Consider the following 15,538-nt stretch of genomic DNA (forward strand, 5'->3'; position numbering starts at 1 on the left):
TTGCTCTAAGTGTTAATGTCACAAGCAGTGGGGAGACTAAATTGACCCTTGGTTCTGGCATGTGTATTTCCATGGCTGAGCATGGCCAAATTGATAGTCATGGATGCAAATGAACAGGTTAGGATTAGATTCTGGAAAGGCTAAGATTTGGGATTTACCTTTCTCAGTTCATTCACCCAGGAAAGCTTGGCAAGAAAGTACTTTGAATCTCTCTACCCGGTAGGAGTGAGTTATCTTGTCACTAACTGCAGTTGACCTTTGAAAAATCCAGTTTGAACTATATGGGTCCACTTATATGTGGATTTTTTCAATGAATACAGTATAGTACTGTAAATATATTTTATCTTTCTTGTGATTTCCCTAATATTTTCTTTTCTCTAGCTTACTTTATTGTAAGAATACAGTATTTTTATATATAACATACAAACTATGTGTTATTTGGCTGTTTATGTTACCAGTGAAGCTTCTGGTCAGCAGTAGGGGCTATTAGTAGTTAAATTTTTAGGGAATCATAAGTTGTATATGGATTTTCAACTGTGTGGGGGTTTAGTGCCTTTAACCCCCACATTGTTCACAGGTCAACTGTACAAGGCTTTATTGTGTACAAAAGAAACTCCTTTTGTGGATATTGTACCTAATACAGGGAAATGTGATCTTTCTTTCTTTTTTTTTTTTTTTTTAAAGATTTTATTTATTTATTTGACACAGAGAGAGAGACACCCAGCAAGAGAGGGAACACAAGCAAGGGGAGTGGGAAAGGAAGAAGCAGGCTCCCAGTGGAGCATGGAGCCTGATTTGGGGCTTGATCCCAGAACACTGGGATCACGCCCTGAGCCGAAGGCAGACGCTTAACGACTAAGCCAGCCAGGTGCCCCTAATCTTTCTCTCATACAGCTTACACTTTGCTAGTGGAGAAGGTACCCATACAGTTAAGTGATAATGGCGGTTGAACTACTAACACACACAAATTCATATAGACATACACTGAAATGCAAAATATGATTACAATATTTTTATTTTACTCTACTGCCTTATAAATGCAATTGGTAGTTGTATCACCGAACAATTCAGGGGTTATTACCAACCTGTTCTAATAATTTATTTTTTTACAATCAGTGTTAAGAATCCAGTTTTTCATGGGATTGATGACTTAATTGGAAACATCAGTAGTTCATTCAGTTCAGCTTGCTTAGAGTGAACGGAGAAAATTCAAGCAACAACCTTTAGCCTGAGCCCTGCCTTTTTCACCAGAGCTTGGAAGTCAGGAGGTATCTATAGCCAGATGTCTGACTATGAGGGATGTGGGGTGAGACCACTCAGTGCCAGCTTGCCCAAAGAAGGCTATGCAGAGATTTGTCTGAGGGGATGCTATGGCTGAACATCAGAAAAGGACTATGCTAATTGCTATTGTGGTTGAGAGAAAGGAGAATTCCATGTGGGCTGTGTGGTCAGGGAGCGGCAGGGCCTGATCTGGCCTAAGGATGTTGCTTCAGGTTGGAGAAAAGAAGGTAAAGATGGCAGATAGAAGGTTATTATGGGGTGCTCAAAGAAACTCTTCTCTGAGGACCAGGATGTTCTTTTGAGGGATTACTGAGATTATGACCATGGAAAGAAGAGATTAGGAGTACATTTTCAGAAAATGTTGGGAAATTAGCTGAGTGTAGACTTGGGTTTACCAGAGGAAGCTCTGAAATCAGGATCAGCCTGGATCAGGATCCTGTTTTATAGTTCGTGTGTGAAGTTGCAAAATTTTCTTAAACACTCTATGTTTTGGTGAGATCAGCATCCTTCTTTATTTCTATGTTCATTGCATCTAGCTAGTCTTATTTTGATGTCTATGCATAGATGTAATAATGACAGACAAGGAATTTGGGAAGTTGATTTAACTTTCTATTTCTTTATGTGGGGACTTTTTATGAAATGATGTGGCAGGCTGTGTCTAGTTTTGATTTCTCAGGCAGTACAGTTTTGCTTTGGTTCAGAAACTTATGCTTTTGAGCTAGAGTAACTAAATGATCAAGAATTAAGCAGAATTGCCTTAATTGTAATCCTCGGTCCTGTTTAGGTTTACCACCTATTTTAGGTTTATCAAACCTCTTGGTTTCCAAAATTGACTGATCCGTAGAACTTCATGGAAATGTGAAAACGCAGATTCCTGGGCCACAATTGGAAAGATTTTGACTAATCAAATGATTAGTCAGGTTGGTACTCTCTGAACTATCCCTGTGTTTCCAGAGCTTGTCCATAATTATTAAATACTTATTAAAAAATGAAGATTTGCAGCCTACTCCAGAGGTACTGAATAGAGGAGCCTAGGAACCTGTGTTTGCAACAACTTTGTCACGTTGACAGTTTCTAGCTGAAAGATTATTGAGCCCCAAACTCTCCTATTTACCTTCTCATTTCTAGCCACCTTTAACCAGCACCTCCTCTGGGGACTTAATTTACCTAAAATGTACATTTAGCAGTCTGTTACCATAACCCTGTGCTCTCAGAGATGTGTGTTTGGGAACAAAGATGTTCCTCTTCTGGCTTTGTGAGAAGACAGGGATAAGCAATTGAGAAACACTCCCATTTACCACCTGAGGGCTCTGAGGAGACCCTGAAAGTGAAGCGTCAGCAATGGAGAATTAAGTCTCACCCAAGAAGTTCTCTCAGTTTTGGTTATTCACCCTCTTTGACTTACAGCTAAGGATTTCGCATTGTCATGAGCATCCAACGAAGTGGGAGATGTGCACACAACTTGAAAATGTATAAGATGCTGGAATTATAATCTAGGGCAAAGGCTTTGTTGTATGTATTTTATTTTATTTTATTTTATTTTATTTTATTTATTTTCCTACAGCTGGTTGGGGAGAATATGATACATTTCTTAAAATTCTATGCAGCCCTAGCAAACTTTCAGCAAGATCCCAGCCTAGAAGGAAAAAGATCTCAGTGTCTGGCTAGATGTGATACCCATTCTCAATGCCCCCCCCCCCCCTTAATAGACACAGTGTATGCTACAGAGAGCAAAGTGTAATTTTAAGAACCTTGTAATTCTTTACAAATTAACACAGCAGATGGTGTTTATAGGAGCCACATAGTGAGGAATATTTGGGACGATGTGAGACATGTGTTCCAGGGTTTCGGCCTGCTTTCTACTTAGTTTAGTTTTTAACTATCATGCAGCAAAAATGCTATTTGCCTCATAAAGTTTTCATCAGTTCCAAGTGTGAGCAAATGCCCCAAGAGATGATTATGTTATGGGGCAGGTTCCAAGCATTCTCAGGGAGAAGGGCATAAGAGAGGCCTCAGGAAATGCCCCTGCTTGCCCCTTGGTCACATGCCAGTGGCCTCCTGTGTGGGGCTGGAGGTGGGGAGCAGCCTACTTCCATTCTGGCTTGGGGATGGATTTGTGAAGTGGAGAGAGAGCCGAAGGCTTCATAAGCTCTGCTCCTAGAAAATAAAAGACGACACCAAAGGATTAAAAATGAAGTGAATAGCTTTAGATTTGGGCTTGCTAGTGTATAAATAAAATAGTTCTTCAGTTATTTTGATTGTCCAAGTATTATTTTCTTTTAGTCCCTCATAGTGCTAAGGCTTAAAGGTATCAGGATCTATGTGGTTGCCTTCCAGATAGTGCTGGACTTTTCGAGAGAGCATGAGAGGAAGGCTTATGCCAAGATTGGTTGGTGGTGATGCTGGAGAGAATAGGAGGAGCAGTCTTCATGGGCTTTGGCAAAGACCAAAAGAAGTCAGATTTGATTTGGGCAGGGGAAATAGGCTTGGTTCTGAAGTGTGCAAGGAAATCTCTTTGACGGTTTTCTGGGTATGCAGAAAGTGCTCCAGTACTCCTAAACTGTGAGTTTCCTCTTCCCAGTGTTCCCCAGGAAACTTCTTCCCTTTCCTTTGCTGTAGGGTTGGCCAACAGAAGGATACCAGGTGTTCTCTAGTGTGGCCTGCTTATTTGTCCCAGTTAGGGTTCTGCTCCTCTCTTAGAAGCACCATTTCATCAAACCCATTCTCTTTTGGTATCTAGTGTCCTCAAGCTTATCTACCCTCACCATGCACTATTCTGAGAGAAGGATTTGATAAAAGGTATTTGATAAAAGGTATTTACTCTTTGTATGTTTGTCATGTATCTTAATTCTGTACATGTGATTATAGGCTTTGATTTCCATCTTCTTCCTGGTTAGGTGATATTTTTGAACAGGGAAGGAGGAGAATGAGTGTGGAAAGAGAGTTGGCAGCAATATTACTCTACCATTGGTGAAGCTACCAATACAGCTTCCTTTTCACTCTACCTCTGCCCAAAAGTAGCCTTACTGCCAAAGATCCATATCATGAAGTTATGTCAAGCAGCCAGAATACTAATTACTTCATTTATATTCAATACATATTTATATGTACATATCTATACATATTTCTAATTTGCTCAACACCCATTCTGCATAAGGCACTGTGTAAGAAGTTTTAGGGTTTCAAGGATATATAATTGGCTGACAACTTCCTGTCTGCTGTGGACTATTATGTCTCTCCAAAATTCATATGTTGATGAGTACCCCAGTGTGATGGTATTTGGAAATGGGGCTTTTGGGAAGTAATTAGGTTTAAATGAAGTATTAGAGTAGGGACTTCATGAGAAGATTAAAAATAGAGACACCAGAGAGCTTGCTTGATCTCTCTCTACCACGTGAGGACATAGTGAAAAGGTAGATGTCTATGATCCATGGGGAGAGCCCTCAAAGAAACCAAACCTACTGAAAATTGGTCTTGGACTCCTCAGCTTCCAGAACTGTGAGAAAAAAAAATTTTTTTTCCTTAACCACCCAGTCTATAGTATTTTGTTATGGCAGCCTGAGTTGACTCATACACTGCCCTTAAGCTCCTGTGCCTCCAACTGGAAAGAAGGAACAGATATATGATTATATCATGACAAGTTTCTGAACAAGACAATATCATAATGATGCATCTGTATATTTGTATTTTACCTTCAGAGTGTGATATCTGAAATTCAATTAATGCAAGGGATTTGCTTTAGATATCTGAAATTTAGTTAACAATGTAAGAGACTTGCATAATATATGAGTGTTACCTGAGTGGAAATTGTTCATAAAACACCAAATAAATAGTTATTTTGATGATAAAGATAATGATATAGATGGCTGCAGGCACTCAGAGGAGGACAGGCTCCTGTGAACTGAGAGGTCAGGAATGTGTGATGAAGGAATTACAACATGAACCGGCCCCTGATATATTGTTATTAGATGAGGCACAGGGAGGCTAAGGCAAGGGGGCTCTACAGATAGACTTTACATAAACTAAGGTAACCCTCTTCCTGAGTGCTTTCTGATTTCTGTGAACTCTCAACAACATGGATGCAGTTACTGACCTCTTTTTGAGAAGCTAAAAAATGCCAGACTCTAGGGATCCTTTGGGTGTTGATAGCTTTAACTGTAACTGAGAGGTTGGGGGGATATGCACTTAAAACTGAAGTGGAAGTTTAAATTCCACTGAAATTTAAATGATTTATTTAGTGTGGGTATGTATGTGTTTTTGTGTGTCTATAAAATCAATGGAAATTTGCACTTTGCCTTCGCTACTTTCATCTCAACTGTAAAGATAAAATGGCATTTTTTTGCAGTTTTCCCAGTTCATGGTCTCTCACAGGCTTTGAAGGAATGTGTGGTTAATTAACCCAAGGTTGGGAGCTGGGGGTAGGGTGGGGCTTTGATGAAAAATAACTTCTGTGAAGGGTTGTCTGGCAGATAATCACTGGGGACTACACCTGTGTTGATAAAGTAAGTAAAGGAGCAAGAATTGTAACATTACACAGGTGCCAACCACTTCCTATGGTTTTGAGCAGAAAATTGTGAAATAGGTGACATTTATTTTTAGGACCCGACATTTTCCAAATCATTCATCCCTCGCATACCTTCTTCCTATCCACAGGTGCCTACTTGGAGCATCCGTTTCTCCATATATGAAAGGTATTTCCGGGGCACTTCTTAAGAGTTTCATACTAAGTTTTCTGGGAGAAAACTCAGACCTTCACCACCCTCAAAAAACTCAGATTCTACTCTACAGCCACATGAAAACTTAATAAATAATGCAGGATGGTAAATTGTTAACGTCTGCATCCTTTGGCACAGTACCTGGTTGGAAAATACGGTCAAAAGAGGGAAAGATCTTTAAGGGCTAGATCAATTTAAAAATACTTCCTAGAGGAGGAGAATTTTGAGATGTTTCTGGAAGAATGGGTAACATTTAATTAGGCAAATGGTTGAAGAGAGAATGGCCCCTTTCTTCCACAAGAAAAAAGTTTGTAAATTGTTGAAAAAAACAAATTAATTAGAGAGGTGGGCGATTACAAAAGGGAAATCCTACTATGAAAATTTAAAATACAGGCCCAATAGTTTAGTAGAAATTAAGGATCCAGTAAGAATTAGATAGGAACTGAGGGATTGAGCCTGAGAAGTAAAAGCTTGGTTTTGACAGGCGGTACTGAGGATTATGAGGGAGGGAAATCAACAAAGGTGTTAATGTGGTGTTAGAGAGCTACACTGGGATAGGTGGTTCCACGATCAGAAGGATTTGAAGGAAAGCAGAAATCTTGGAGACTTATTGATGGAAAAATTCTCAAGTCTAGTGACTAATTGGTTTTTTATTAGGATTTAGAGCTTGGGCAGAAATTAGCGCTAGGGAAAATCCTATGAGTGAAGCAAAGGCCTGAGGTCTCAGATAGTGCTGTGGGCTATGTCCATAGCAGACCTTGCTAGGGTCTTCCCCTTCTACCATCCTGCCTTCAAATTATTTTGGACTGGTATTTTAAGGTCTCTGATTTAGTCAGGACTTTTTTGGTTGTTCTCCGAGAGAAACCCAACATAAAGAAGAATAAGGGGAATTGATTCACTCACCTCAGCAGGAAATCCACTGATAGATACTTTGGCTTTAGGTGCAACTGGATTCAGAAGCCCGTGTGTTTCATTCATTGATTTAATATAGTTTATCGGATGCCTATTATGTGCCAGGCACAGGTGCCAAGGATATAATGATAAACAAAGTAAAGACTATCCTCATGAAGTGTTACTTTACAACTTAGTGTATAATGGAAAGTATAAATGTATATAATGGAGAATATGTCCAATGTGTGTACAGATAATCCTGGGCCAATAAATAGGGTCTGGGAGCCTTACCAATAATGCCCTCTTGATATTCTTATACACACACACACACACACACAAACACGTATTATATATATATAAAGATTTTATTTCTTATTTGACAGAGAGAACACACAAGCAGGTAGAGCAGGAGGGAGAGGGAGAAGCAGGCTCCCTGCTGAGCAGAGAGCCTGATGTGGGGCTTGATCCCAGGACCCCAGGATCATGACCTAGCCAAAGGCAGACACTTAACCGACTGAATCACCCAGGCACCCCTCTTATCTTATATGTTGATGATTCTTTCCTTGAGTATTGACAAGATCTCAGAGAAGTGTCAGATACATTTTTGCCCTGACATGTTGTCATTCATATTTTCTCTTTCTACCTTTATCTACCCCTCCACCCAACCCCATTCATCCCAGGTTCCAGGAAAGCTGGATTGTGACATGGTCAAAGTATCCTGATCATGGGTTTGATTTGTGGCCACTGCTAAATTTTTATCCATTTTAGAGAGATATCACCCATTTCTTTTCCAAGAGAAATGTCCATAGCTAGTGAAAAGGACATGTTTAGAAAGATCCACATTCTCAGACTGTGATTTACACATAATATGAAGGCATTATGAAATGTTCAAAGTTCCATAAATAATGGTACCATTCGTAATAAGAATATGATTCCTGTATTCAGGGTTTGAGGGTATATGGGCAACCTTCCAAATATGATGGGATGACTGCTGGATCAATAGATAATTTTTTCTCCTCCCTCCTGTTGTCTAAATTATAGGTTTAAATGACAGGAAAATGTGTTGGAGATAAAGTGCGTGGCACATTATTGCTTTCTGCCATTCTGATGATTTTGACTGCCACTTCTTTCTTTTTTTTTTTTTAAGATTTTTTTGTTTATTTGGCAGAGATAGAGACAGCCAGCGAGAGAGGGAACACAAGCAGGGGGAGTGGGAGAGGAAGAAGCAGGCTCATAGCGGAGGAGCCTGATGTGGGGCTCGAACCCATAACGTGGGGATCACGCCCTGAGCCTAAGGCAGACGCTTAACCGCTGTGCCACCCAGGCGCCCCACTGCCACTTCTTACAAATAACAACTTGAAGACTGGGCATTTGATTAGCTCCCTACACATTCAGTATATTAGAATCACAGCTATATGGTATTTTGAAGATTTCTCATACATTCAATCAAGTTGGCAGATACCTTTAGAAAAAGGAAAAGAGTGATCGACATCTGCCTCCTCACAGCCATTTCCCACATTAATATCGTGCCCCAAAACTCACAGAAAACCATGGGTCTGGGGGAAGCACTGAAATGGTAGCACTGAAATGATTTATATTCCCAGGGCCTCCATGAGGGACCACTTGTGCTGAATTATGTGTTTAGGGTGGGATCAGAAAGAGCCTTTAAGTAAATATTCAATTTCAGACATTTAAAAATCAATATTCCTTTTTTTGTTTGTTTGTTTTATAAATTAGGGAGCTGGTATCAGTTGTATAATATTCGGCATATAATATAAATATATTGCATAACTTTTCAGTATTTCAGAAGTGGTGATGGATATTAACATAGTAAAAAAGAGAGAAAGAAGGAAAAAGAGGATCCTTATCTAAAAGAGAGAGGCTTTTATTTCCCAAAGGTGCAAATATAAACAAGTTATTGAACTAAAATATTGACTTGTTCCTGAAGACTAATTGTGAAAAATCAAAATTTCTATTAATGTCCCCAATCCTTTTATGTAGGATTAAATGGAAACATGAACATCTCCTTGACAGCATCTGATACTTTGGCAAACTGGACTTGAGTTCAGAGCCAGAGAATGGGAGAATAAAGGATTCCCTATAAAAATCCAAATCAGGAAATTCATTCTCTTTCCTCTCATCAGTTCAAACCATGGATCTACTCCAAATGTGTTTTGTAAAATAGAGCCCAAATTCTAAAACAAATAAAGTTTAATAATCATGCACCTCCCTAGCACAACAGATGGCAACTAGGAAAGTCGCCCGCAGCAATGTGAAAGAAGACTCCCGCCTGTCTTCATCTTCTTTTTTAATAACGATATTTATTAAACGGCTATCTCTGTTGCAGACTCACTCACATCTCTCTGTGAAGATAAAGAAGGCAAGTGGGGAGCATGTCTGAGAAAGGCACACAAGATCCGTGGACAAAACGTGACAAAGGAAATATAACTCAAACTGTGATTTTTCTATTTTTAGTGTTTTTGATAACCTTTGAACGGAAACATGTGAAACTCTATAAAATCACAGAATCCTAGAATTTTAGAGACGGAAGATGGTTTAGACATGGAATGGAAAATCCCTGGACTTGGAGGAGAGAGGTTCTAGTCAGACACTAAGTAGCGAGGTGATCAGAATCAGTTCATCTCTTTGGACGTTGTTGTCCTCAGCTTTGAGGGGACCCATGGGGTGAGGGAGGAGAGGAAACTAACACTGATCGAGTTACCTCTGCTGGGTTAGGGACTGTGCTAACTCTTAAAAATTCTATTTCTCTTACTGTTCACGGCAATACCACAGAGAAAGCATTATTCACATTTTAGAGATCAGAAAGCCCCAGCTGACTGTCACCACCTCCCCCACCCCCCAGCCCTCTGCAGGGCAATGAGAGCTTCCCAGTAATGAGGGATATATTCTTTATGGTTTCTCGGGCTCTCACAGTTCCTGGTTCTGTAACTTGTCTCTGGCCCCTCCATTGGACAGATGATAGGTGAAGGGTCTAGAGAACTTGCCAGATTATTTAGATAGCTATTGGCAGAGAGTGGTTATGATTGGTTTTTGTTTTCTTCTCTTTAGCAAAGGCAGGGAGTAAGTGAATGACTGACTTAAGACAACACACTTTTGTTTTATTATTAGGCGATACTGTCAAAATGAACACTTACGTCTCCTTTCACTTCAGTTTGTTAAACTATTTTTAGTTTATAGAGCTTGGAGGGTGAGGGAGGGAGAGCTGGGTGAGCCTTCTAGTTGATTCCCTACAAACTAGAATTTGCTTTAGACAATCAAATCCTTAGTTATTTAACAAATATATCTAAGAACCTATTATGGAAAAGACATTTATCTGGAGTTTCTGCCCCTTATTTCATCTCTTAGAAATATCTCAGATTAGTTCTCTATTTAAAATGAACTGTCCCAAGTATCCCTTCCTTAAAGAGAACTTTTCCTGTAGGGCTTCTCGTTTTGGGCAAAATTTTCATTCATATATTGTCTTCATGAGTAGAGAAAGCAGAATTCCAGGTAACCCAAAAATAGTTTCTACATAGTTTCCAAATAAATTCTCTCATTTTTTTCCACTGCAAAAATGCTTTCCTAATTACTCTGAATACTGTTAATGCCTTTTATTTTTTCCAGCACATTGACATCATGATTGATTGTCCCTGGTGAAAAGACAGGGCGTATATCCATTGTGTTCATGAGAAAACTCAGACATAAAAAATGGGCAAATTGTTAGTCCAAGATCACAGAACCTACTAATGGATGATTGCCACTAGGAGGCAATACCTTTCTTTTTTTTTTTTTTTTTTTTTTTTTTTTGTCTCAGTGATTGGCTTCCTGTTCAATTTAAGCTGATAATTTAAAAGTATGTCCAAATGCCAACCTAATAAAGCCCAGAAAAGCATGAAGTGATGGTTTGCTAGTCCCCATTTGCTGTGTTAATCTAAGCATTAAGGATCCACCACCATTATTCCTGCATACATACCTTATTTAAAGAAATTAGAGCCAACAAAGGGCCAATGCATTAACAACTTCAGCTGGTAGCCAAAATTTCCGAAGTTCTAGTCCTTGCTTTACCATTATCCAGCCTTTTAAATAGAACAAATATGGCACCCAAGCCATCTGCATTTTTTTGGTTATCTTTAGCCAAAGACTGAGAAGCTGAAGAAACCCAGGATTGCAAATATTACATAAGCAGAATCCTGACAACACAGTGACATGGAATGCTAATGTCACCAAAGATCTTCTGAGTTTGCAGATCAAAATATAGTTGGCAGTAATCACACAATAAAGAAGCTCTTATAGAAGTAGCTTGTCTCTCTAATTTGTCAAACCTGTCCCTTCACATCATAGAGAAAAGCCTGTACCATTCCACTCACTGTCCTCCTAGAACCCACCTTGCTGTTTCCTGCCTGGATGACTTTCTTTTTCCACCCTGCCCTCCCTTCAAGTACCTCCCTCTTTCCTATTCATGTCTTACCCAGGACTTCATGTGTAGCTAAATTTGCCCACTCCTCTGTGAGATTACTTGACTTCCCAAATGCAACATCTCCCTCTTCTGAGCAACTAATTTAGACTGTTAGAGTGTTAGTCTCTCTGCATAGTTGTCAGTGTTCTTAATTTCATGTTCTGGTTTACTCACCTGAATTAGGAGCTCCTTGAGCATGAGGATCATAGATCTCACTTTTTGTGAGTTTCTCAAAGTGACCAAAATTATGCTTCACATCTAATGAACATATGCTTTGCAGTTACAGATTATTGATCCCAAATGGGATAAAGAATCCCATGTTGCCCTTCTTTTCACAGAATGAGACAATGGAGCCTTCCCACCTGCGTCTGTTAACAACCCCAGTTACGATCTTGAGCATCACTATTACCCCTGCGGGTAAAGTTGCCTGATCTAGGGCATAATAATACAGGAACTCAGTTAAATTTGAATTGTAGGTAAACCATGATTTATTCTCTTTTTAGTATACATGCATTCCTCAGTTTTCTTTCTTTCTTTCTTTTTTAGTTTTTATTTAAATTCCAGTTAGCATACACTGTAATATTAGTTTCAAGTGTACAATATAGTGATTCAGCACTTCCATACAATACCTGATGACAAGTGCGCTCCTTCATCCCCATCCCCGATTTTCTTAAATTTAAAATTAAGAAATATCTGACCTACATGATTCACTTCACTTGCCTTACCCTAATCCTTGCCCCGTGGCATCCCGTTTTTGTTTAAAATTTTGGTATCTTGTTGAACATGGATTTATTTGCATTAATTTGATTTTTGAAAGTACTGCATTAAAATAATATGTATCTTGATTACTGAGTTCTTTGGTGCCCCCATAAATGTCATATCTGAGGCCAGTGCCTTATAGCCCTCTCCCTAATCATAGGCCTGTTCTGGTTTTATTTTTTCATTTCTCAAATGGCAATAATGAGATGCCACTGGCAGGAAGAAAAGATCCCAGTGTCTAACACTTAGTTTTTTGTTTTTGTTTTTTTCTTTTTTAGTAATCATTTTGTATATTCATACTGTCTTGGTTTTTTTGTTTTTTACTTTGAAAAGTTCAGTGATCCAGTTTCCTTCTCTCATAGCCACATTTTAAACCAAACTCGTAACTGTTAGTTTTTTCAAAGTAAGGTTTTATTACTGTCATAAATGGAAAGGACATAGGAAATCCGGTTCTCAGAATGATCATGGGCTAGACCTTCTCATATTTTAATGGCAGAGCTCCTGTTTGCAAGGAGAGAGCTAAAGAGAAAAGCAGCAGTTTTGGCTGCTACACATAAGGCATACCTGAATATTGAGACAGGGCACCCAAGTCACACTTGCTGTGTAGCCAGCTTTCCTCCACAGATAATGCAGCACATTGTTCTTCTCCGTAGTTTTCTTTTCTTGGAGCTATTTGTACGCTCATACTTTAACTTTGTAAAATGTACCACTTTATTTTAAGCTCCTTCTATTTATAAACTTCAGTATATACATGTGAAAGGGTCAGAATATGAGTTTAGGGAGTAGAGAAGATATGGGGATTTATAAGATTTTAGATGGTTAAAAATATACAGACATATACTCTGGTTTCGGCTTTTTATTAAAAACTGTATAGGGTTATACATCAGACATTTGTTCAGAAAAAAAAAATAATTAAGCAAGTTGCAGAAAAAATGACTGCTTTAAATCTAGTTGTAAGTGGACCTGATGTGTATATATCAGCTTTATGTATACAGGATTTTGTCATTGGAAGAGAATATTTAGAAATCTCTTGAATGATAATTTCTATGGATCCTCAAAACACACTATCTTGTTATCATTTCATCATATACACAAATTACTATAGAGATCTATATGACTCTACAGAGATTTGATTATGGAACAAGAATGGACTTTCCACTAGGACCATAAATAATAAATCTGTAGGGTGTTTGACTAAAGGATAGATAATTTAATAGATTTGACAAAGGTTTTGAAAAGAATTTTCTCTTAAAGGGAAGATAATGCCATCCATAAAGTTATGTAGAGCTTTCCATCCATGGGAATTTTGTTGTTCCAGTTGTAGTTTTAAAAAGATAATGGAGATTCTATTTTATTTGGCTTAATTGTTTTACTATAACCTTAAAAAAAAAAGGAAGGAAGGAAGGAAAGAAGGAAGAAACAAGGAAAATAGAAAAAGAAACTATTCAATGAAACTTCCAAACTTCTAAGTGAATAATTTATTAAAGAAGAGATTTGTTTGTTTGTTTTGCCTTTACCTCTGCCTCTTAGAGTCATAAGAGACATTTCCCTTATGATTTCAAGCTGTGGGTTCCTTCTTATTATGTTTAACATCTCAGTGCATGCCAGAACAGAGATTACAAACACTGTATTTTGTAGTGAAGCATCTCTTTCGACTTTGATATAGAAGTTACAATATGGCCTAAGATATATTGGTATGAAATTTTGAATTCTGGTGATTTATTTTAAATTTTTTTCTAATTTAGTTTTTATCATGTCAATCATTTTCTATTTAGAACTGTGCTTACATAAGAGAACAGCAAAAAACATTTGTATTTGAAGGCAAAAGCAAACACCCTGTGGTTACTTAATTGGTGAATGTCTGGAGCGGGAAGAAAACATCCTTGCATGAAGTTGAGTATGGACATATGTGTAAACCATCCTGAGAATGTATTGTTTTTCAGCAATTTAAATTTTTATTTCAGAGAAAACCAACTTTAGAGTTTAGAAAACCAACACATAATAGCTGTGTATTGAAAAGAATTTCCTCTTTCTCCCTCTCTCTTTCTCTCTTGTTTGGATTCTACCAGTCAAGTGTGTTTCTGAATTTTTTTTTTTAATTTTAATGTCTCTAACATTGAATTTTCTAAACCAGAGATTGTTTCTCTTCTCTTAATAGACTGGAAGAAAAGAAAAAGGAGATCCTCTAAACATTGCAATTGATAAGATGACCAAGAAAACAAGAGACCTAAGGAGACAGGTACTGTTTTTGTTTCTATTCTAAGTGCATGGTACTGAGTGGTGGTTTTGAAGAACGTCCTTTTCCAGGGTGCCTTCTAAGAGCTGACGTCCAGATTGCTGTTCTTCATAGCATCTACATATACACAGAAGCATTTCATCAACAAGGGAGAGTCTGCTGAGCAGACAGTTGGACAGCCTCAGGAAGTGTGGTAACACCCTGTGAAGAGGCAGCATACTCACTGCCCAGAAACAATCTGCCCAGATAGAGAGTTGATGAATTCACTACCTTCTATACCTATTTTTCGGTTTTCCAGATCCAGGTATACAAAGAACCAATCTCTGATTTCTGCTGGTTCTTACTTACCACAACTCCAAAGGCCTTAAATGAATAAATGAGAATGCTGATGGCTAATGAGAAACACAACTCTTAATCTGATGGGCTAATTAATATCTCTGACCTTGTGTATTCCTTTTGGGGATCCAAGTCACCAGGGGAATGTTTGCTTATCAGATGGTTCTTTGAGAAACTGGGGACCGAAACAAGGAAAATTAGTTGGATGATTTGAATGGCTAATGGTATCATTAGTTTGACAGGTCTTTTTCTTGGGGATGAAAAAAAATCTCTAGCTGGGGCACCATTTTATCTTGAAAGTGCTATATCAACACTGGTAACCCTATTGTCTTGTAACCCTTATTTTATTTGTTTCCATAGTGAGCTCCTGTTTCTTTGGTAGTGTTCTTTCTAGAAGAGTTATACCATCCATTAAGTTACAATAAAATCCCCTCTTGATTTCTGCCTGAGAGGCATCCTGTCTCCTACTGGTAGCTTTTGCATATATCCATCTCATTCATTAAGTGTTGATTATGTTAGTCAGCTAGAACCAACCACTTCTCTGAGGCAGAAACAGGCTTACTTTGTGCAGCTGGAAAAGCTAGACTGGCATGACTGCATCTAGCACTCGCTACTCTTACATGTCAAATACAGACAGGACTAGCAAGGTGCCTAGGGAAAAATGACCAAGGAGCATGTTAGAAGTAGTTTGAATGAGAGGAAGACACCCCTTCTAATTACTACTGGGAAGCTTCTGGGCTCCCTTCAGGCTATCACCTCTAGGTCGTAGGCATGTTTGAGCTAATGTCCTCCAGAAAAATCATAGTTAGTTCTGGAATATGAAGACTCAAGTTTACATAGCTAACAAGTCTCTGTGGTGGAAGC

At 38.5% G+C, this 15,538-nt stretch overlaps 1 protein-coding gene across 2 annotated transcripts in view; it reads left to right on the forward strand.

The window, feature by feature from the left end:
* Window positions 1-14,260: 14,260 nt before the first annotated feature.
* The window catches only part of LOC100470940 (catenin alpha-2), a 270,640-nt gene continuing 269,362 nt past the window's right edge, over window positions 14,261-15,538 (forward strand). For both annotated transcript variants that reach the window (XM_034659447.1, XM_034659448.1), the window contains exon 1: window positions 14,261-14,341. In XM_034659447.1, coding sequence (XP_034515338.1) covers window positions 14,309-14,341 — 33 coding nt within the window. In that variant the 5' untranslated portion in view covers window positions 14,261-14,308. The remainder of the gene's footprint in view (window positions 14,342-15,538) is intronic.

This window comes from Ailuropoda melanoleuca, chromosome 4 (genome assembly GCF_002007445.2).
Source record: "Ailuropoda melanoleuca isolate Jingjing chromosome 4, ASM200744v2, whole genome shotgun sequence".
NCBI classification, from domain to species: Eukaryota; Metazoa; Chordata; class Mammalia; order Carnivora; family Ursidae; genus Ailuropoda; species Ailuropoda melanoleuca.